Source organism: Anolis sagrei, chromosome 10 (assembly GCF_037176765.1).
Source record: "Anolis sagrei isolate rAnoSag1 chromosome 10, rAnoSag1.mat, whole genome shotgun sequence".
NCBI classification, from domain to species: domain Eukaryota; kingdom Metazoa; phylum Chordata; class Lepidosauria; order Squamata; family Dactyloidae; genus Anolis; species Anolis sagrei.
The window spans coordinates 13,783,551-13,807,668 of NC_090030.1; the positions used below are offsets into that span (position 1 = coordinate 13,783,551).

At 44.6% G+C, this 24,118-nt stretch overlaps 2 protein-coding genes across 6 annotated transcripts in view; both read left to right on the top strand.

Moving 5' to 3' along the window:
* Positions 1–675: 675 nt before the first annotated feature.
* Positions 676–16,288, top strand: LOC132763152 (uncharacterized). The gene is made up of 7 exons (XM_060756542.2): positions 676–879; positions 4,781–4,889; positions 7,840–8,031; positions 11,690–11,786; positions 13,154–13,248; positions 13,336–13,489; positions 14,880–16,288. The coding sequence occupies exons 1-7, from the start codon at positions 804–806 to the stop codon at positions 14,988–14,990; spliced, it is 834 nt and encodes a 277-aa protein (XP_060612525.2). The 5' UTR covers positions 676–803; the 3' UTR covers positions 14,991–16,288.
* A 6,540-nt stretch (positions 16,289–22,828) lies between these two features.
* Positions 22,829–24,118, top strand: part of ZNF711 (zinc finger protein 711) — a 32,058-nt gene continuing 30,768 nt past the window's right edge. For 2 of the 5 annotated variants that reach the window (XR_010910313.1, XM_060756284.2), the window contains exon 1: positions 22,830–22,979. The gene's annotated coding sequence lies outside the window, so the exon portion shown is untranslated. The other 3 variants (XM_060756285.2, XM_060756283.2, XM_060756281.2) reach the window with 3 other exon arrangements.

The window sequence follows — 24,118 nt, forward strand, 5'->3', positions numbered from 1 at the left end:
GTATAAATATGTGAGAGGAAGTCATAGGGAGGAGGGAGCAAGCTTGTTTTCTGCTGCCCTGGAGACTAGGACGCAATGGAACAATGGCTTCAAACTACAGGAAGGGAGATTCCACCTGAACATTAGGAAGAACTTCCTGACTGTGGGAGCTGTTCAGCAGTGGAACTCTCTGCCCCAGAGTGTGGTAGAGGCTCCTTCTTCGGAGGCTTTTAAGCAGAGGCTGGATGTCCATCTGTCAGTGGTGCTTTGAATGCGATTTTCCTGCTTCTTGGCAGAGTGGGGTTGGACTGGATGGCCAAGAGAATACATATTAATCAAATGTGTGGAAAATCAGGTCCTCAGAAAAATTTTAAGTGGGTTTTTTTTTCAGTTTTCCCATTTTCACTCGGGTTCAACATTCCTCACCCCCACAAAAGTGAGAGGTTTTGCACTTCCTTCTCGTTCTTCTATCTTTCCAAAGTCTCCCATGAGAATTCACTCTCGGCTCATTTTCTATGTAACCAAGATGAATGGTGATGTTTGCGCTCTTCACCTTTTCTAAATATTTATTTTTCAAAATAAATTTTTAAAAAAATTCCCCAAGGAATATTAAAGTGGGAATTGATCCAGTGAGGTTCCCCTTCTATCGAGAAGTTAATTAGTAATTTGCAACAAGTCAGAATGCTGTAAAAGAAGTTCAAAATCCAAGACCTTTGGCCTCTTAAAGCAAGAAAAATCAAAACTGAAAACTGGACGACCTGTACAAGGACTTGGGAGACGTAAGAGGAGAAGGCCGACTCTCGCTGGGAGAGGAATCCAGCAGCATGTTGACTTCCAATGCCCTCTGGCCTCTGCTTATTTGGCTGTCCATCAGCTGGCTGACCGTGCAAGCAACAGAACGTAAGGAACACATGGGGTCATTTCAAACTAGGAGCATAGGTCAAAAAGGGTGCATCTACACTATAGAATTAATGCAGGTTGACACCACTTTTCACTGTCTCAATACCATAGATTCATGGGCATCATAGTTTTACAAAGCCTTTAACCTTCTCCGCCAAAGAGTGCTGGTGCCTCACCAAACTACAGCTCCCACAGTTCCAGAGCATTGAGCCATGACAGCTGAAGGGGTCTTAGCCCGCATTAATTCTACAGTGTAGATCAGGCATGGGCAAACCTTTTAGCTTTGAGGCCACATTGTGGGCCCGACCAAGGGCTGGGCCAGAAGAGAGGGCGGCTGGGCAGGCGCTGGGTGGGACGGACCCGGAAGGTAGAGGGCCTGTGAGAGGATAGCGCTGTGCAGGGCCCGGGTCATCTTCAGGTTGTCCTCTTGGCATAAGGATGAGGCTGCTCATTCCATCCTTATGCTGGGAGGAAAACGAGACATGCCCTGATGCTCCTCCCTTGATCTTCTGGTTGTCTTCTCGGCATTATTCCGGGAGGAGGACAAGACAGGCGTCGGCCAAGAATGCTTCGGAGGGCTCTCAGCCACTGTGTGCCTTCCTTGGGTCATCCTCTTGGCATAAGGATGGGGCCACTCGGAACATCCTTATGCAGGGAGGATGGCGAGACATGGAGTGGCTGAGAGCACTCCAGAAGGCTCTCAGCTTCTGCGTGCCTTTCTCCCCTGCCCTTTCTATATAATGATGCGGACAAATGTCAGCGTGCTGGAAGAAGCAAAGACCACCAGCATTGAAGCGATGGCCCTCCCTAGGGAGGTCCCTAGGGAAATCAGGCAGGCACCCTCCCTGGCCACATTCTGTAAGGAACTAAAGATGTGGATGTTTCGTTGTGCCTTCGACTGATGATCCCTATGACAAACAATTGTACCATGATCTGTTTTCACCATTTAATCTGAATTCCTATTGTTGTTGTTCATTCGTTCAGTCGTCTCCGACTCTTCGTGACCTCATGGACCAGCCTACGCCAGAGCTCCCTGTCGGCCGTTACCACCCCCAGCTCCCTCAAGGTCAGTCCAGTCACTTCAAGGATGCCATCCATCCATCTTGCCCTTGGTCGGCCCCTCTTCCTTTTGCCTTCCACTTTCCCCAGCATAATTGTCTTCTCTAGGCTTTCCTGTCTCCTCATGATGTGGCCAAAGTACTTCAACTTTGTCTCTAGTATCTTTCCCTCCAGTGAGCAGTCGGGCTTTATTTCCTGGAGGATGGACTGGTTGGATCTTCTCGCAGTCCAAGGCACTCTCAGCACTTTCCTCCAGCACCACAGCTCAAAAGCATCGATCTTCCTTCGCTCAGCCTTCCCTAAGGTCCAGCTCTCACATCCGTAGGTTACTACAGGGAATACCATGGCTTTGACTAGGCGGATCTTTGTTGCCAGTCTGATGTCTGTACTCTTCACTATTTTATCGAGACTGGACATTGCTCTCCTCCCAAGAAGGAAGCGTCTTCTGATTTCCTGGCCACAGTCTGCATCTGCAGTAATCTTTGTACCTAGAAATACAAAGTCTGTCACGGCCTCCACGGTTTCTCCCTCTATTTTCCAGTTGTCAATCATTCTTGTTGCCATAATCTTGGTTTTTTTGACGTTTAGCTGCAACCCGGCTTTTGCGCTTTCTTCTTTCACCTTGATTAGAAGGCTCCTCAGCTCCTCCTCGCTTTCGGCCATCAGAGTGGTGTCATCTGCATATCTGAGGTTGTTAATGTTTCTTCCAGCAATTTTCATCCCAGCTTTGCATTCATCCAGCCCCGCACATCCTCGCATGATGTGTTCTGAATTCCTATATTACATCATTATTCATATATTTAAGTTAAACTGAGATGATCCTGACCCTGTTTAATTGCTCTGTTCTCATGATAGCTCCTGTGCCATTTATGTTCCTATCCACCATTGAATTATTTACTAGGGCTGGGCGATTTCGTTCGTTAATTTCGTAATTCGTTATTTTTTTTGATAACGAAGCGATATTGAACCATTCAGGAGCAACTAAAAAACGAAACGAATTTTTTCAATTTGTTTCGTAATTGTTTCGAAATCGATTCGTAATTGATTCAAAATCGTTTTGTTATTATTTCCGCATGTCTGGTGCAAGTTTTAGGGTTGCTGTTTGTTTTCTCAGTGAAAAAAAAATAAATTATCACACCAACAGTCAACAACAGAGGGAGAGGGAAGCTTCCTGTCCCATTTGGAGTTTTTTTTAGCGTATTGCGTGATCGTGCCCGCCATTAACGAATCGATTCGTAATTGTTTCGAAATCGATTCGTAATTGATTCATAATTTATGAAATTTCGTAAATATCGAATTTTTTTTAAGGAAAATTTCGGAATTCTTTTAAAAATCGAATCGCAAAACCCCCCTAAAAACGAATCGAGTTTAGAAACAAATTTTTCCGTGGTTGCCCAGCCCTATTATTTACTTTTTAATCATTTTGTATGTTGGCATTTTTTCCCCCTCCAAAATTGGTTTGCTGTTGCTTGATACTTGTTTATTGCTGTTATACTGTTTGCGCTATTTTAATTTGTAATTTGCTGTTGTCTTTGCTTTTAATTTGTTGCTTGGACTTGGCCCCATGTAAGCCGCCCCGAGTCCCCTTGGGGGGATGGAGGCGGGGTAGAAAAATAAAGTTCTTCTTCTTCTTCCTCCACCATCAACTCCGCTGGATCGGCCATGTTGTCCGGATGCCCGACCACCATATCCCAAAGCAGTTGCTCTACTCCAAACTCAAGAATGGAAAACTGAATGTTGGTGAGCAGGAAAAGAGATTTAAAGATGTGCTCAAAGCCAACCTTAAAAATTCTGGCATAGACACTGAGAACTTTGAAGCCCTGGCCCTCAAGCGCTCCAGCTGGAGGTTAGCTGTGACCAGCAGTGCTGTAGAATTCAAAGAGGTGCAAATGGAGGTCAAAAGAGAGAAACGTGCCAAGAGGAAGGCGCGTCAAGCCAACCCCAACGAAGACCGCCTTCCAACTGGAAACCAATGCCCTCACTTTGGAAGAAGATGCAGATCAAGAATAGGGCTCCACAGTCACCTACATACCCACTGCCAGCACACTAATCCTGGAAGACTATCCTACTCGGACAACGAGGGATCACCTAAGTAAGTGGGCCACCATGTCCTTATGTCGAGAGGACAGGGAAAATGAAGAGGGCCTGAGGGCCACATCCAGCCCCCGGATCTTAGTTTGCCCATGTCCGGTTACAATGCACCCAAGGTTTTCTGATTATTTTTAAAAAATGATCCATTGAAGGGGCATCTTTCTCTAGATACTAATAGATTATAAATGGGATTGATTGCAAATCACACATGTAAATTTTGTGGTAACAAGGAAGTAAACCCCAATAACTTCAAACTTAACTTTTTCCGAGTCATCTATGGAAGCAGTGGTTGGGTTTACAAAATCTGAGTGAGGCTGAGGATTGGGGTTTTTGGAGCTCCTCTCATTCACAGGGTTACTATATGTGAAAAGATGGCTTGATGACAAATGACAAAAACAATACCACAACATGTTTACGAAACTACGCCGGATTCCTCCTAATATCAGAAAGACGATTCCTGTAGACTTGCTATGGTGCTAGTGGCGGTACAGTAGGTTAAACCCTTGTGCTGGCAGAAATGAAGACTGACAGGTTGGAGATTCAAATCCTGGAAGAGTGCAGATGAGCTCCCCCTGTCAGCTCCAGCTCCCCATGAGGATACATGAGAGAAGCGTCCTACAAGGATGGTAAAACATAAAAACATCCGAGCGTCCCCTGGGCAATGTCCTTGTAGACGGCCAATTCTCTCACAAGTTGCTCCTGGCATGAAAAAAAAACTATGCCGCTAATTCTCTCTCCCTTTTTATTACAGCCAGTTGTACTCATGTTGCTGACTTTGGTAGCTGTCTAGGAAACAATGTGCTCGACTTCTGCCCCCCTGGAATCAGTTGTGGGTGCAAAGACCAAAGGCCCTTCTGCAAGTAAGTCACGGGGAGGGTTCCTGTAGATCAGTGTTTCTCAACCTGGGAGTTGGGACCCCTGGAGGGGGTCACGAGGGGGGTATCAGAGGGGTTGCCAAAGACCATCAGAAAACACTTATTTCTGATAATCTTAGGAACCCTTTTGGCAGAGAAGGCTGAAGATCTCTCCGCCTGTCCTCATCCTATTTGGTGTTGGTGAACTACAATTTCCAGTATTCAAAAACAGCCCCCCCCCCCCACCCCACCAATATTCAGTGTTGGCTATGTTGGTAGTGTGCCAAGTTTGGGTTAGATCCATTGTGGGCTAGGTTCAGAGTACTCTTTGATTGTACATTAACGATAAATCCCAGAAACTACAACTCCCAAATGTCAAAATCTATTTTTCCCAAACTCCACCAGTGTTCATATTTGGGCATATTGAGTATTCATGCCAAGTTTGGTCCAGATCCATCATTGTTTGAGTCCAGAGTGCTCTCTGGTTGGAGGTGAACTACAACTCCAAAACTCAAGGTCAATGACCACCAGACTCTTCCAGTATTTTCTGTTGTCCATGGGAGTTGTGTGTGCCAAAACTGGTTCAGTTCCATTGTTGATGGAGTTCAGAATGCTCTCTGATTTTAGGTGAACTATAAATCCCAGCAACTACAACTCCCAAATATCAAGTTCTATTTTCCCCAAAACTCCATCAATGTTCACATTTGAGCATATAGAGTATTTATGTCAAGTTAGGTCCAGATCCATCATTGTTTGAGTCCACAGTGCTCTCTGGATGTAGATGAACTACAACTCCAAAACTCAAGGTCAATGACCACCAGACTCTTCCAGTATTTTCTGTTGTCCATGGGAGTTATGTGTGAAAAGACTGGTTCAGTTCCATTGTTGATGGAGTTCAGAATGCTCTCTGATTTTAGGTGAACTATAAATCCCAGCAACTACAACTCCCAAATATCAAGTTCTATTTTCCCCAAAACTCCATCAATGTTCACATTTGAGCATATAGAGTATTTATGTCAAGTTAGGTCCAGATCCATCATTGTTTGAGTCCACAGTGCTCTCTGGATGTAGATGAACTACAACTCCAAAACTCAAGGTCAATGCCCACCAGACCCTTCCAGTATTTTCTGTTGTCCATGGGAGTTATGTGTGAAAAGACTGGTTTAGGTTCTATTGTTGTGGAGTTCAGAATGCTCTCTGATTTTAGGTGAACTATAAATCCCAGCAACTACAACTCCCAAATGTCAAGTTCTATTTTTTCCCCAACCCCACCAGTATTCAAATTTGGGCACCTCGGGTATTTGTGCCAAATTTAGTCCAGTGAATGAAAATACATCCTGCATATCAGATATTTACATTACGATTCATAACAGTAGCAACATTAGAGTTATGAAGGAGCAACGAAAATAATTTTATGTTTGGGGGTCACACAACATGAGGAACTGTATTAAGGGGTCGCGATGTTAGGAAGGTTGAAAACCACTGCTGAAGATCAAATATAACCACAGATAAACCTTGAAATGAACCAGTGATGCAGGCAGGTGCATTGATCCATAGTTCTGGGAATATTTATCATCAGCATTCATGGAACCCATAGGTTTTAATGACAATTCAAGACCAGGCCATCCCCAGATCATTGGCCTAATAGAAATAGAAAAGAAAGATATTGGGTTGCTGAGGAAAGTCAATGCAGCTGTAGGCAGCACACAGTGTTACCTGAATTCTGCAGCTTGAATGTTTAGAGTCCAGATGTGTCAAAGAGTGCATCTACACTGTCAAATTAATGTAGTTTGACCCCATTTTAACTTCCATGGAATCATGGGATTTGGCGAGGCACCAACATGTTTTGGCAAAGAAGGCTAAAGATTCTTGTGGGTTTTTTCGGGCTATAGGGCCATGTTCTAGAAGCATTTCTCCTGACGTTTCGCCTGCATCTATGGCAAGCATCCTCAGAGGTAGTGAGGTCTATTGGAAATAGGACAATGGGTTTATATATCTGTGGAATGGCTGGGGTGGGGCAAAGAGCTCTTCCCTGCTGTAGCTAGGTGTGAATGTTTCAGCTGACCACCTTCATGTTTCAGCTGACCACCTTCAATAAACCTCACTACCTCTGAGGATGCTTGCCATAGATGCAGGCGAAACGTCAAGAGAAATGCCTCTAGAACATGGCCCTATAGCCTGAAAAAACCCACAAGAACCTAGTGATTCCAGCCATGAAAGCCTTCGACAATACAAGGCTAAAGATCTTAAATAGGAGTCTAGTGCCTAGATCCAGGGAAGTCATGCTACCCATGCTCTATTCTGCCTTGGTTAGACCACACCTGGAATATTGTGTTCAATTCTGGGCACCACAACTGAAGAGAAATGTTGACAAGCTGGAATGTGTCCAGAGGAGGGAGGCTAAAATGATCAAGGGTCTGGAGAACAAGCCCTATGAGGAGCAGCTTAAAGAGCTGGGCATGTTTAGCCTGAAGAAGAGAAGGCTGAGAGGAGATATGATGAGAGCCATGTACAAATATGTGAGAGGAAGTCATTGGGAGGAGGGAGCAAGGTTGTTTTCTGCTGCCCTGGAAACTAGGACGTGAAGCAATGGCTTCAAACTACAAGAGAGGAGATTCAATCTGAGCATTAGGAAGAACTTCCTGAGTGAGAGCTGTTCAGCAGTGGAACTCTCTGCCCCAGAGTGTGGTGGAGGATCCTTCTTTGAAGGCTTTTAAACAGAGACTGGATGGCCATCTGTCAGGGGTGCTTTAAATGCAATTTTCCTGCTTCTTGGCAGGGGATTGGACTGGATGACCCATGAAGTCTCTTCCAACTCTAGGATTCTATAAGATCTTGTAAAGCTACAGTTGTCATGTCTCCATGGCATTGTTAAAGGGATGTCAAGCTGTAATAATCCTTAGATTAGTGTGTCTTTGATCTCTTCTCATGTTAGTCTACTTCTTTCTGCCCACAGCTGCCCTTCTTACCGAAAAGGTTGGCAAAATTATTGGTACCTCGGTCCCAAATGTGACCAGCTTTGGAGCACTTTGGACCTGATTATTGTCATCGTTGTACCAGCAATAGCCCTGTCTGCGACCACTGCTGTAGCAGTGCAGTGGGTCAACTACTGCAAAAACAAGGAGGGAAGAAGCGCAAAACGACGCAGGTAAGTTAGCCAAGTTAGCAAGACCACCTTTCCTTACCTGGTGCATTTTTCTTTTGGCTGCAATCCTTCACCTGACTTTGCTTCGTCTTACGCCAAGTCGAGGGCTTGCAGGAAACTCTATAGAGTTTTCCTTGAGCTTTGTGTAACCCTAATAGGTTGCCATAGCTGTGAGCAGGGATCCGAGCTCTAGTTTCTAAAAACCGTAGTCCAAGACTTGAACCACAACACCACATTGGATCCCTTCCCAAGCGTGCCATCTCCAGCCATTTCACTGTATATATATGAATTGGAGGCATGTGGATTTTGACACAGAGAGAGGGGGCCAGAAGACAGTTCCACCTTGTCTCCTCTGCTATGCTAATAATATCTATATAAATAAAAATGTAGTGTTTGTTTGTGGGATTAATATAACTCAAAAACCACTGGACGAATTGACACCAAATTTTGATACAATACACCTATCAGGCCAATGAATGACTATCACTCATAAAACCACTGGAAAACACAACAAAAGAGACTTAAAAAGCCAAAAAAGAAAAATTACATTACAACACATGCTCAAAACCACATATATACACAAACACACATATATGCACACATACACACACAAAACACATATACACAGAAAGGGGGAAGGAAGGGGAGAAGGAGGGAGAGAAAGAGGAAAAGAAGGCGGGAAGAGAGAAGGATAGAAAGGTAGAGAAGGTAGAAAGGAGAGAAGGAGGGAGAGAAAGAGGGAAGGAGAGAAGGAAAGAAAAAAAATGAAAGAAGGAAGGAAAGACAGTTCCACCTTGTTTTCTGTGCTATGCTAATTTATATATAATATATTGTATATATAATATTTATAATATTATAATGCAATACAGTATAATACTAATACTAATAATATGATATTATAATTATATATTTTATATTACATGTAATATTACTAATAATATTACAATATAATTGTATAGTACAATATAGTGATGTATAGCACTGATATTGTACTGTGCTCATGGTATAATGTATTGTATGTATATATGTATGTATGTATGTATGTATATGTGTGTGTGTGTGTGTGTGTCTGTCTGTCTGTCTGTCTTGTAAGCTGCTCTGAATCCCCTTCGGGGTGAGAAAAGCAGCATATAAATGTTGCAAATAAATAAGTATATAAATAAATAAGAGAGAGGAAAGGAAGGAGAGAAGGAAAGAAAGAGAGAAAGAGGAAGGGAGGGAGGGAGGGAGGGAGGGAAGGAAGGAAGGAAGGAAGGAAGGAAGGAAGGAAGGGAAGAAGGAAGGGAAGAAGGAAGGATGGAACCAAAGAACAAAAGAAGGGAGGAAAGAGCTAGAGAAGGAAGAAATAAGAAGGGAAACAAGAAGGAAAAGGAAAAGAGGGAAGGAAGGAAAGAGGGAGGAAAGGAAGGAGAGAAAGAAAGGAGAGAAAGAGGGAGGGAAGGTTGGCCACAGCAACACGTGGCAGGTGCAACTAGTAATATAATATAATATAATATAATATATTTTATATACATACAATATTTATAGTATTATCATGTAATACAATATACTACTACTAATAATAATAATATGACATAATTATATATTTTATATTACATGTAATATTACTGATAATATTCCAATATAATGGTATAGTACAATATAGTAATATATAATACAGATATTGTACTTCGCTAATAATATAATATATATGTATATATATCTTGTAAGCCACTCTGAGTCTCCTTCAGGGTGAGAAGGGCAGCATAGAAATGTTGTAAATAAATAAATACATAAATAACCTGTTCTAATGTTACAAATGTTGTACTCTGGCCTTCACAGGCTGACCACGCGGGGAAACTAACTACAGCTGTTTATTTACAAAAAGCATATACAAAGGAGGAAAGAAATATTTCCTAAAAAGCAGTAGAAAAGGTGCTATGAAGTACCTGTAGTCTATGTATACAAAGATCAGTAGTCCAAAATAGCAAGGTACATGAAATCCAGGAAGTCAAGAGCATAGGCATAATTCCATAAGCACGAAAACAGGAACTTTTCCGAGGCAAACTCTATCAGGAACATAGGCAAACACAAGAGGCTTGATTCATGAACTTGAGAGCTGAAAGAGGAACTTGATTCTATGGCATCATTGTCTACTCTGAAGACACCAACTAAACATCACTTAATTTAAGCACAAACCTGAACAAGAAGCCACGAGGTCATCTCTTTACCACCTGCATTTTAAGGATTTCTCACAGAGTCTTTCTGAAGGTAAAGGTTTTTCCCTGAAATTAAGTCCAGTTGTGTCCGACTCTGGAGGCTGGTGCTCATATCCATTTCTAAGCCGAAGAGCTGGCGTTGTCGGTAGACACCTCCAAGGTCATGTGGCTGGCATGACTGCATGGAGTGCCGTTACTTTGCTGCCAGAGCGGTACCTATTGATCTACTCACATTTATTTATTTATTTATTTATTTATTTATTTATTTCCTATGCTTATACCCTGCCCTTCTCATCCCCCCCCCCCCCCGGGGGAGGGGGGGGGGAGGCGCTCAGGGCTGCCTCACAACAAGCATCATAAGATGCATTACCATCATAAAATGATTAAAAAAAACAAATACAATTAAAAAACATAAAAATTAATTTAAAACAATTGAATAAACATGCCAGTTAAAAGTCAAATCCGAGTCTGGGTCAATTAATTGTCATAGGTTTCCTAGGTTATCTCTCCATTTGCTGCTAGTCGAATGCCTGGTCCCATAGCCAAGTCTTAAGTTTCTTTCTACAAGACAGGAGGGAGGTGGCCAGTCTGATATCTCTGGGGAGAGAGTTCCACAGACGGGGGGCCACTGCTGAGAAGGCCCTGCCCCTTGTCTCCACCAATCGCGTTTGCGATGGTGGTGGGACCGAGAGCAGGACCTCTCCAGATGATCCTAAACTTCGTGATGGTTCGTAACAGCAGATACGTTCAGACAGGTAGTCTGGGCCAGAACCGTTTGCATGTTTTTGAACTGCTAGGTTGGCAGAAGCTGGGGCTAACAGTGGGAGCACACCCCATTCCCTGGATTTGAATCTGTGACCTTTTGATAAGTAGCTCAGCAGTTTAACTCACTGTTTCACCGGGGGGCCTAATTAATCTGTCCTTCACTCCCTCCGTGCAGAGGCCTAATCTGATATTGCGGGAAACCTCCCCATCTGCTGAATCTTCTTCTGAAGGCCGATTCAGAAACAGAACCGACATTGGAATCCCAAACAACTTGGCACTTCTCTCTGATCAAAGGCCTGCAAATCACCCGGATCACACACAGACTATTCAGTGGGAAGTCTGAATAGTCTCTTCCTCGTTCTCTGAGTCTTGTTGCTAAGCCCCAACAATGAATGGTTGAACACTAGAATTGCAGCATTGAGAGGTGGTGGTATCTCTTTCGCGGGAGGTGTTAAAGCACCGACTTTATAAGCACCTCTTAGCATTGCTGCCAGAGGTGTTGCATCTATATGGAGAATGGGGTCAGACCAAGTGACCTCCAAAGACCCTTTTAACTCTATGATTTCACAAATATCCATTTCATCTCAGTCTCTGCTCATGCCTCTCACCCACCCTTTCTTCTCTCCAGAAGTAAACCTAACTGCAAGTACACCTTTTGATATACAATATATATTCTGTCTCGTATATTCTTTCTTCAGTGCTCCTCCGAGAGAACATGTCCCTCAAGGACAACCTAACACAGCATATGTTCCTCAGCCGGTTGATAGACATGTGCCACAACCACGGGGAAGAAAGGTAAATAGTCATACATGCTTATTCTTTTTGTTATAACAGCTTCTGAGAATTTTCTTTTTAATAGAGGGAGGTTCAAAGAAGTTTTCACTATAGATGGCACAGGTTCGTTTGAGAAACATCCTAAAATGGTATGCTACCTGTGCACCCCACCATCAAGTTCCCTGTCAAATACGGCGACCCCATATTTGGGGGAGTTATAGTTCACCTACACCCCAGAGAGCACTGTGAACTCAAACACTGATGGATCTGGACCACACTTGGCACACATACCTTATATGCCAAAATGTGATTGCTGGTGGGGTTTTGGGGGAATTGACCTTCCTTTCTGGGAGTTGTAGTTCACCTACAATCAAGGAAACAGTGACCTCCACCGATGATGGACCTGGACCAAACTTGGCACACGGAACCCCCATAACTCAACCTACTGGAGGGGTTTGAGGGGACTGACTCACTGTAGTGTGATTTGTAGTTTATCCTATAGTTGGAGAGCACACTGAACCCCACTGATGATGCATCTAAAGCAGTGGTTCTCAACCTTCCTAATGCCACCACCCCTTAATACGCTTCCTCATGTTATGGTGACCCCCAACCATAAAATTAGTTTCATTGCTACTTCATAACTGTCATTTTGCTGCTGTTATGAATAGTAGTAATGTAAATATCTGATATGCAGGATGTATTTTTATACACTCGACCAAATTTGGCACAAATACCCAATACACCCAAATTTGAATACTGGTGGGATTGGGGGAGCGTATTGATTATGTCCTGTGGGAGTTGTAGTTGCTGGGATTTATAGTTCACCTACAATCAAAGAGCATTCTGAATTCCACCAACGATGGAATTGAATCAAACTTGGCACACAGAACTCCCATAACCAACAGAAAATACTGCAAGGGTTTGGTGGGCACTGACCTTGAGTTTTGGGAGCTGTAGTTTACCTACATCCAGAGAGCATTGTGGACTCAAACAATGATGGATCTGGACCAAATTTGGCATGAATTCTCAATATGCCCCAACATAAACCCTAGTGGAGTTTGGGGAAAATAGACCTTGACATTTGGGAGTAGTAGTTGCTGGGATTTATAGTTCACCTACAATCAAAGAGCATTCTGAACCGTACCAATGATAGAGTTGGACCAAACATCCCACACAGAACCTCCATGACCAGCAGAAAATACTGTGTTCTCTGGTGGTCTTTGTTGACCCCTCTGACACCCCCTTGTGACCCCTCCAGGGGTCCCAACCCCCAGGTTGAGAAACACTGATCTAAAGTAAACTTGCCCAACATAACAAACTTGAAGTACTGATTGAGTTTTTTGGGGTTAACCAGACATTACTTTGCATTTCTATTTTACCTGCTATAGGATGATGGCGTCGCTCAAAATGTGAAATTCCCCAAACTCTCAACCCAAAGCAATGCTTATGAACAAGCTGAGTTACCTCTCTTTGGAGGGTTCAGGTACGTCTCTCTCTCTCTCTGCTCTGTCTATGCATCCGTCTGTCTGTGCAGACAAACATAATCTTATGTTTCATTTTATCATGGCAGCTATGCTCCACATCAGCCGCTGAGAAGAGTTGTTCAAATGGGAAATAATAATCGTTTACCGGGCCCACCTCCTCAACGCGGCGGCTATGTGGGCAACTATGAGGATTATGAGGAAGAAAACCCATTTACAGCTATGGCTATGCAGCCATTTCCGGTATGTACAAATAACATTGATTATATTACTTGTGTTTCCTCAATTTGTAAGATGTCATCAATTGTAAGATGCACCCAAATTTCAATTGGGTATTGTAAAATATGGCTCGTTGTGGAAACCTTCAGTGGAGACCCCTTTTCCCCATGATAATAACTCTTCCAGGAGAGAAATCCCCTTCCTTCCTTCTTAGATTTCTCTCACTTCCTGTTGTCTCAGCTGTTCTTAACTAAGAGACATATGTAGGTCAGATGTTTGTAAGTTGGAGACTGCCTGTACTGCATTTAAACAGATCGGAGTAATTATCTTTAATGCAAAATCATGGTGTACCAAAGCAAGAACTATAGTGCGAGTGGGAAGAAAATACTCAACAGTTAATCAGGCAGATATTGAAATGATCGGAAACGATTGGTTTATGTATAGAAGCAGTGCTGCAGTGCCAGAAATACAGCTAAATGGTGTAACATTAGAAAATGTTGACCATTTCTGCTACCTTGGCAGCCACTTCTCTGCAAAAGTCAACATTGACACTGAAATACAACGCTGCCTGCGCTCTGCGAGTGCAGCATTTTTCTGAATGAAGCAGAGAGTGTTTGAGGACTGAGTCATCCGTAGGGATACCAATGTGCTTGTCTATAAAGCTATTGTCCTCCCAACCCTGCTATATGTTTGCAAGACGTGGACTGTCTACAGACGTCACCTGGAACGATTCCGTCAGCATTGCCTCTGAAAAATCCTGCAAATCTCTTGGGAAGACAAATGTCAGCATGCTGAAAGAAGCAAAGACCACCAGCATTGAAGCAATAGTCCTCCGTTATCAACTCCGCTGGACCGGCCATGTTGTCTGAATGCCTGACCACCGTCTCCCAAAGCAGTTGCTCTACTCCGAACTCAAGAACGGAAAGCAGAATGTTGGAGGACATGAAAAGAGATTTAGAGATGGGCTCAAAGCCCTTGAGCGCTCCAGCTGGAGGTCAGCTGTGACCAGCAGTGCTGTAGAATTTGAAAAGGCAGGAATGCAGGGCGAAAGAGAGAAACATGCCAAAAGAAAGAAAGCGCATCAAGCCAACCTTGACTGGAACTGCCTTCCATTTGGAAACCTGTGCCCTCACTGCAGGAGAACATGCAGGTCAAGAATAGGGTTCCACAATCACCTACGTACCCACCGCCAGGACACCGAACTTGGAGGACAATTTTACTGGGACAACGAGGGATCGCCTAAGTAAGGAGCAGTGCTGAAATCAGACAAGCTAAATATCCCAATCAGTATGAGATATTTGACTTTTGCAGATGTGATTATTTGAAATGACATTCTCGACTCTCTAAGTCCAACGTCTTCATTCCTTAAACCCTTTCCATGCATTAATTGAGTCCCATTTTGCCTTTCTTTCAGACATCAGGTTCCTCAGGATTTCCTCGGGCTGACTACTATGAGCCAAACCATTACCCGAACGGGGCAAGAAACCCCTACAGCTTTGGACGCCCTCAGGTTAAATATACCTAAAAGCTTGGAATGAATACAACCAACGCTCAGGATTTGCCATTTTTACCATTCTTTGGTGCGGTCGTTTTCCAACTGTTGATCTTCTCCAACTTTCTTCCTAAACGTGATTGTAAGGCTACTTATTCGTACTCTAAAAAACTAGAATACCCTAGATATCCTTGTCTTCATTAATAAAAAAAACTAGCATAAGATCTTGAACTGTATGATATGGTCAGTATAGAGCAGGCCTGGGCAAACTTGGGCCCTCCAGGTGTTTTGGACTTCAACTCCCACAATTCCTAACAGCCTTGGGCCCCTTCCTTTTCTGCCTCAGCCACTTAAGGAACAGAAACATTTCCAAATTTTCTAACATGGTGTTATTTGGCAATGTAGACCCAGCTTTTTGTGATCTTGATAAAAACAGGAACACTAACTGGGTTGCTGTGAGTTTTCTGGGCTGTATTCCCCGGTTGTTTGAGTGTTGCTCTTGATTTACTGTCCTGATTTTAGAGTTTTAAAATTTTCTTCATTTTCATGGTTTCCTCCTTTCTGTTGAAATTTTCCACATGCTTCAAAGGGAATTCCTGACATGAAATAATCAGGACCAGCTAACACCCCCCCCCCAAAAAAATTCCCCCAGGCAGGAAGCAGCCAGGCTTTGAAGCTGCAAAGCCATTCAATGCTAACCAAGCTGGCCAACTGCAACATTCATACTTGCCTCCAACAGACTTGAGTTCTTTCTCCCACCCTGGACATTCCACAGATATATAAACCATACTTGCTTAGTTTCCACAGACCTAACAACTTCCGAGGATGCCTGCCATAGATGTGGGCAAAATGTCAGGAGAGAATGCTTCTGGAACATGGTCATACAGCCCCAGAAAACTCATAGCAACCCAGTGATTCTGGCCATGAAAGCCTCCGACAACACAATGAATACAGATGATAAATTGCAATGGCGATACCACTTTTGTGCACTTTTTAATTTCTCCTGATTTGTGTCATGGTTGCGTGAGAACTATCAATACCAACTTTTTTGCAAATGTTCCCAGCAAAGTGGAGCCATGCAATTTGCCTTCATTGCCCCATCCTTGTTGGCAGGCACAGAATACACTGGGAACAATATGCTGCTTTGTCTTTTATTTCCGGTCGTACAGATACAAACAAAAGCCATTCATAATGGATTTTTAGCGATTTTGGAAAATTTACTTCCCTGCTGTCTGAGTGTGTGCTGTTAGGTCCCTCAACTTTTATATATACAGGGCATAATAAAGAGCTTTTAGAGCTCAGTGTGAGCAAAGAGGAAAGTCGAAACAACAGTGCCAAAATAATAATATTGAATTATTATTATTATTATTATTATTATTATTCAATATTATTATTATTCATAATAACAATACTGGAAAATAATAATTCAATATTATTATTTATAATAATATAATAATACTGGAAAAGCTGACACAATATGAGGATTTAAAAATTGAACTGCAAAGACTGGCACAAGCCAGTCAAGGTGGTCCCAGTGGTGATCGGCACACTGGGTGCAGTGCCTAAAGACCTTGGTCTGCACTTAAACACAATCGGTGTTGACAAAAGTACCATCTGCCAGCTACAGAAGGCCACCTTATTGGGATCTGCACGCATTATTTGCCGATACATCACACAGTCCTAGACACTTGGGAAGTGTCCGACGTGTGATGCAATACAACAGCCAGCAGAGTGATCTTGTTTGCTGTGGACTCATCTTGTTGTGTTTCTAATAATAATAATAATAATAATAATAATGCAACCCATCGTTTCCTCTTCAAGGTCTTTTGCATGTTTGCCTGCTCTGGGAAAATAAAGCCACGATTACCTCTTAATATCCTTTATTTTGAATTATTTATACCACCTCCTTTCTTTATTTACATCTCCAACTTTTGGTCGTTCCTCTCTTCCTTATTTAATTTTCCTTTGTTCTTTCATTACTTCCTCTCCTTCTTTTTAATGATTCAGTCCTTCCTTCTTTCCTTTCTTGCTCCTTGTATCATTCTTCCACTTTCTCCTTCCTTCATCCCTTTTCATTTTTTCCTTCCTTCCACTTTGCCTTTCTCCTTCCTTCTTTCATTTCTCCTTCCTTCTTTCTTTCCTTCTTTTCAATTATTCCGTTCTTCCTTCTTTGCTCCTTGTACTTTATTTACACTTTGCTTTTCTCCTTCCCTTCTTTTTCCTTCCTTCAATACAATACACACCATACAATACAAATTTCCAAGAGCCAAGGCATGAAGGGCTACCTGCAAGCCACAGGCTCCTGCGCTGGGTATATATTTACTACATTTATACCTCGCCGTCTCTCACCCCAAAGGTTACTGAGAGTGGCTTACAAGTTATATGTGCATACAAAGAATTATATTATTAGCATAGCACAATATTAGCATTATACGTTACTATATTGTACTTACTTAGGCGATCCCTCGTAGTCCGAGGATCAGTGTAGTATCCTGGCGGTGGGTCCGTAGGTGACTGTAGAGCCCTATTCTTGATCTGCATCTTCTTCTGCTGTGAGGGCATCGGTTTCCAGGTGGAAGGCGGTCCCGGTTGGGGTTGGCTTGATGCGCCTTCCTCTTGGCACGCTTCTCTCTTTCGCCCTCCATTTGTGCCTCTTCAAATTCTGCAGCACTGCTGGTCACAGCTGACCTCCAGCTGAAGCGCTCAAGGGTTTCCCAGTTCTCAGTGTCTATGTCAGAGTTTTTAAGGTTGGCTTTGAGCCCATCTTTCAATCTTCTTTCCTGTCCACCAACATTCCGTTTTCCGTTCTTGAGTTCGGAGTAGAGCAACTGCTTTGGGAGACGGTGGTCAGGCATCGGGAATCTTTTGTTGAGAGTGATTTGATGTGCCTGATTGTTTACTCTCTGTAGCCAGATTTTCATGGTTACCAGTATTAAAAAACTCAAAAATTACAACAGCCAAACAACAGAGAGTAAACAACCAGGCACATCAAATCACTCTCAACAAAAGATTCCCCCCAGGCACTTCCAAGCCATCAAATGCTAATGAAGGTGGTCAGTTGAAACATTCACACCTAGCTCCAGCAGACAAGAGTCCTTTGTCCCACCCTGGTCATTCCACAGATATATAAATCCATTTTCCTAGTTCAAACAGACCTCACTACCTCTGAGGATGCTTGCCATAGATGCAGGCGAAACGTCAGGAGAAAATGCCTCCTGAACATACAACAACCCAGTGATTCCGGCCATGAAAGCCTTCAACAATACAGTATGTTATATTATTATCATAGCACAATATTATTATTATCTAATACTATATTGTTGCTATGGGGGAGGGGCCCTCGACTGATGGCACAGGAGACAAGGTGGGACTGTCTTCCAGGCTTCCCCTCTTCACTCTGGCCCCAGTGCTGGGGAGAGGGACCCTCTATGGCCAGGCGCATGCGCCTAAGGGTCACAGCCGACAAAGTAGGAGCCTATGGCTTACACAGGGAGCGCTCTACAGCTCAGAAGGTGCAGTTCCCCAATGGGATCAGTCGATGGCAGCAAAATCCCATGCATTGGAGCCACAGAGTGAAGGCGGCTTTAGGGAAAGAGCCAGATGATGAAGATGCAATTCTGGGGCGGCAAAGAGAGGGGACATTCGAGTTTATTTAGTAAGGCGATCGATCACTCGTTGGCAGAGTAGGATAGTTTTCCAGGATTAGTGTCCTGGCGGTGGGTCCGTAGGTGACTGTGGAGCCCTATTCTTGACCTGTATGTTCTCCCGCATGTTCTCCTGCAGTGAGGCCATCAGTTTCCAGTCAGGGTGGGCTTGACGCACCTTCCTCTTGGCACGTTTCTCTCTTTCGCCCTCTATTCGTGCCTCTTCAAATTCTGCAGCACTGCTGGTCACAGCTGACCTCCAGCTGGAGCTCTCAGGAGCAAGGGCTTCCCAGTTCTCAGTGTCTATGCCACAGTTTTTAAGGTTGGCCTTGAGCCTATCTTTAAATACCTTTTCCTGTCCTCCAACATTCCGTTTTCCATTCTTGAGTTCAGAGTAGAGCAACTGCTTTGGGAGACGGTGGTCGGGCATCTGGACAACGTGGCTGGTGCAGCGGAGTTGATGGCAGAGGACCATCGCTTAAATGCTGGTGGTCTTTGCTTCTTCCAGCACGCTGACATTTGTCCGCTTGTCTTCCCAAGAGATTTGCAGGATTTTCCGGAGGCAACGCTAATGGAATCGTTCCAGGATTGCATGTGATGTCTGTATAGTCCACGTTTCGCAGGCATATAGCAGGGCTGGGAGGACAGTAGTTTTATAAGCAAGCACCTTGGTATCCCTATGGATGTCCCAGTCCTCAAACACTCTCTGCTTCATTCGGAAAAAAGCTGCACTCGCAGAGCTCAGGCGGTGTTGTATTTCAATGTTAATGTTTTGTGGTGGCTGCCAAGGGAGCAGAAATGGTCAACATTTTCTAATGTTACACCATTAAGCTGTATTTCTGGCATTGGAGACGGGTTGGCTGGCGACTGCTGGAGAACTTTGGTTTTCTCAATGTTCAATGACAGGCCGAGCTTCTCATATGCTTCTGCAGGTCATTGTAGAGGTGCCCAAAGCTTTGGGAAAGAGGGATGGATTTGGGCAAGACTACCCCTGAATGACCAGTAGAGGGCCCGTGAATAGAGGTCAATGCCTTTCTGTATTTAAAAAAAGATAAACATCAAAGAGCAGGAAGGTGGAGCACCAGCTGCTTGAATGTAGTCATCTTTCCATAGTAGTGTCCCTGTGGAATATATGCAGAAGGCTTTTAAAAATTCCTTTACATATGATCTGTGCATTATTCATGTTCTGTCCTATATGAATGTATTTTCACAGGTGCAGCTACAACAGCGTTTCTCAGCCTTCCTAATGCTGTATATCCAAAATGGCAAATCATTAGAGGGCAAATGAGGAGATATATTTATTTATTTGTTGTTCAAACTTATATGCTGCCACTCCCTTGGGGCTCAGAGCGGCTTATAAGAATGACTAAAATCCAACACAATTAAAAACAATTTAAAAACAGCAATATCAACAATCAAAGGCCTGTCGAAACAGGTATGTCTTACATGCCCTGCGGAAAGCTGATAAATCCCGCAAGGCACGGACTTCAGGTGGCAGAGTGTTCCAGAGCGATGGTGCCACTGCTGTGAAGGCTCTGCGTCTCGTTGCTGTTAGACGCAAGGTCTTGACATTGGGAATTTCCAATAGATCTTGGTCCTCAGAACGGAGGGATCTCTGGGGTTGGTAGGGGATGAGGCGGTCCCTCAGGTACATTGGCCCCAGACCATGCAAGGCCTTAAAGGTGAGTACCATCACTTTGAAAGTGATCTGCTGCTCAATTGGTAACCAATGCAGCTGTAGTAAGATTGGTGTTATGTGGCATCTCATCGGAATTCCCGCAAGAAGCCAAGCAGCTGCATTTTGTACCAACTTGAGCTTCCGGATCACCAACAGAGGATGGCCAATGTAAAGGGCGATATGTGATCTCCTCCATCTTGAACAGTATTTCTCAATCTTCCCTGTGACTACTTCTGAATGTGCACAGATGACATTGTCATCAGCATACTGGAGTTCTATGAGAGATGTTGTTGCATTTGAGCACTGCGGGGCTAAATAGGAGATGCATTGAAACTCCCCCTCCCTCCCTCTCATTTGTCATAATGAAAGGGTCTTTGAGCGAAATTAACAGCAAAAGGGAGACATACCCTTTCTCTGACTTAAAAAGAGCAATACGGAAGAAAATGTTTTTAAGTACAAGAAGGTACTTTCTTACACAGGATGCTTGTGGTTAACTTCAAAGGTTGTTTTTTGAAGCGCAGAGACCACATGCACAAGAAAGTACTTTCCATCAAAAGGTCAAGAGAGGGGGCTAGAAAAAGGGTACTTTCCATGACAAAAAAAATGTTCTTGTTTACTTGAGGTTATATATTTGGTGGTCAAAAGCCAAGGGGGATGGCAGTCACTTGAAGGGTAGCATCTGTGAATGCTACCTGGCTGTCCCTCTTCTTCATGAAGAAACTAAAATAAACCTTGTTTTTTGATCTTTTTTGGGACTGTCTCCTTCCTTTCGTGCTCCCATGACGTGGACCTAAAAAGACCCAATTTAGGGTTTCTAACAATAAACTCTCTGTTTTAGGATAACACTATGGATGTTGTTGTTGTTCATTCGTTCAGTCGTCTCCGACTCTTCGTGACCTCATGGACCAGCCCATGCCAGAACTCCCTGTCGGCCATCACCACCCCCAGCTCCTTCAAGGTCAGTCCAGTCACTTCAAGGATGCCATCCATCCATCTTGCCCTTGGTCAGCCCCTCTTCCTTTTGCCTTCCACTTTCCCCAGCATCATTGTCTTCTCTAGGCTTTGCTGTCTCCTCATGATGTGGCCAAAGGACTTCAACTTTGTCTCTAGTATCTTTCCCTCCAGTGAGCAGTCGGGCTTTATTTCCTGGAGGATGGACTGGTTGGATCTTCTCGCGGTCCAAGGCACTCTCAGAACTTTCCTCCAGCACCACAGCTCAAAAGCATCTATCTTCCTTCGCTCAGCCTTCCCTATGGTCCAACTCTCACATCTGTAGGTGACTACAGGGAAGACCATGGCTTTGACTAGGCAGATCTTTGTTGCCAGTCTGATGTCTCTACTCTTTATTATTTTATCGAGATTGGACATTGCTCTCCTCCCAAGAAGTAAGCATCTTCTGACTTCCTGGCCACAGTCTGTGTCTGCAGTCATCTTTGCACCTAGAAATACAAAGTCTGTCACGGCCTCCACGGTTTCTCCCTCTATTTCCCAGTTGTCAATCATTCTTGTTGCCATAATCTTGGCTTTTTTTATGTTTAGCTGCAACCCAGCTTTTGCGCTTTCTTCTTTCACCTTGATTAGAAGGCTCCTCAGCGCCTCCTCGCTTTCGGCCATCAGAGTGGTGTCATCTGCATATCTGAGGTTGTTAATGTTTCTTCCAGCAATCTTTACCCCCGCTTTGCATTCATCAAGCCCCGCACATCCTCGCATGATGTGTTCTGCATACAAGTTACAAAGGTTGGGTGAGAGTATGCAGCCTTGCCGTACGCCTTTCCCAATCTTGAATCAGTCAGTTCTGACTGTTGCTACTTGGTCCTTGTACAGATTCCTCAGGAGAGAGACAAGGTGGCTTGGGATGCCCATCCCACCAAGAACATGCCACAATTTCATAGAATCATAGAATCAAAGAGTTGGAAGAGACCTCATGGGCCATCCAGTCCAACCCCCTGCCAAGAAGCAGGAATATTGCATTCAAATCACCCCTGACAAATGGCCATCCAGCCTCTGCTTAAAAGCTTCCAAAGAAGGAGCCTCCACCACACTCCGGGGCAGAGAGTTCCACTGCTGAACGGCTCTCACAATTTATTATGATCCACACAAAGGCTTTAGAATAGTCAATGAAGCAGAAATAGATGTTTTTCTGAAACTCCCTGCCTTTCTCCATTCTCCAGCACCCGGATATTGGCAATCTGGTCTCTCGTTCCTCTGCCTTTTCTAAACCCAGCTTGCACATCTGGCAACTCTCACTCCATATAGCCGTTTCCAATTTTCGTTAACAGTCTTAATGAGGAAATTAAGAAGCGAGGGAGACCCCTATAGAACCCTCTGCTGTCAATTGAAAGAGAAAGGAACGCTTCCCCGGTTCCCTTTTGTTCGGTATTGGCAACTTCAGGCTTCGTCTGCTCTTCTACGCATGCGCAAGACAGAGAGGAAGGGGGGAAAGAAACTCCTCGCGCAGGCGCAGAAAGGCAGGCGCGTACCCGAGTGACGTCACACCACCAACGGCAGAGCGGGAAGGAAGGAGGGGGGAGGGAGAGAAACTCTGCCTCGCGCACGCGCACTCCCACCCTCCCTCGCCCGCCTGCCGCTTCCCCAGCCCAAGCCTGTGATTGGTGCAGGCCTCAGACCTGGCGGGCCCCGAATGCCAGGCCCCGAAAAAAGCGGCCTTCGCGGTCGTTCCTGCGGCCTCCGCCCAGCGAGGTGAGGAGCGAGTACGAAGCGGGGAAGGAATAGCGGAGAACGCGGTGAGGGGAATATGGAGGAAGGCAGTTCTGAGGGGAGAGGCCTGGGCGAGGCCTACTAGGCCTTCCCAGTGAAAGAGCCCTTTCTTCGCGTTTTGTGGTTTCCTGGACGTCTCGGGCTGCCGTAGGGAGGTGAGCTAAAGCGGGCGGCGGAAGGAAGGAAGGAAAGAAGCGGGGTTGTTGTGCTTGCCGCAAAGAAGGCCCCGACGAGGCCTGACAAAATGGCGCCGAGACAGAGAAGGCCTCCCTTTGGAGCAGAACCCCCCCTCCTTCCCCCTCCATTCTTTCCCCTTCCCTCTCTATCCGAGGAAAGCCTTTCATGGACGGAGGGCTCTCTTGTTTCTTTTTCTTCCTCCTCCTTCTTCTCCGGTCTTTGTCTCCCCTCCTGTCATCCATCCTTCCGTCCCTCCATCTGCTTTTCTTCCTTCCTTCCTTCCTTTCTTCTTCGGGGCTGGCGCCCTGCCCTGCCATGCCCTGCCGCCCCGAGGAAGGACGGGTCCAACCCCACCCCCTTTGGCACACCAGCCGCCGCCTTATTGTTTGCTCATCGCGGGACCTGATTGGAAGCGAGAGGGAAGAGGAGGAGGGAGGGAAGGAGAGAGAGGCGGGCAGGAAAGCAGAGGCAGGCGCGCCCCCACCTTGCGCGCGCGCGCTCCCGCCTCTCGCGCCTCCCTCCCTCTTCCTTTTGAAACCTGAAACGCCTTGGCTAGGAAGCGCCCTGTATTTGGGCTATACACGCAGCCCACCCCCACCCAAATTAGGAACGAGATAGCTGTGATGATCTGGATGAGGGCAAACAAATTGAAATTGAATCCAGACAAGACAGAGTTACTCCTGGTCAGTCGAAAGGCTGTATACTGTATAAGGTTGCAGTCTGTCCTGGATGGGGTTTATTTTATTATTTATTTATTTACGAAATTTACGTGCCGCCCTTCTCACCCCAAAGGGGACCCAGAACGGCTTACAAGGTATATGTAAATATAATGTATTATATTATATTTGCATAGCACAATATTTATTTATTTATTTCCAGGATTTTCGCAACCCCCGAAGGGGGTCTCAGGACAGCTTACATTTGGCACAATTTGATGTCGTTAA

Bases quoted from the DNA above. Each gene is read 5' to 3' on its own strand.
- LOC132763152 (XM_060756542.2), top strand. From the start codon at position 804: ATGTTGACTTCCAATGCCCTCTGGCCTCTGCTTATTTGGCTGTCCATC. The intron at 4,890-7,839 runs GTAAGTCACGGG...TTCTGCCCACAG, and splicing joins GACCAAAGGCCCTTCTGCAA to CTGCCCTTCTTACCGAAAAG. The intron at 8,032-11,689 runs GTAAGTTAGCCA...TTCTTTCTTCAG, and splicing joins AGAAGCGCAAAACGACGCAG to TGCTCCTCCGAGAGAACATG.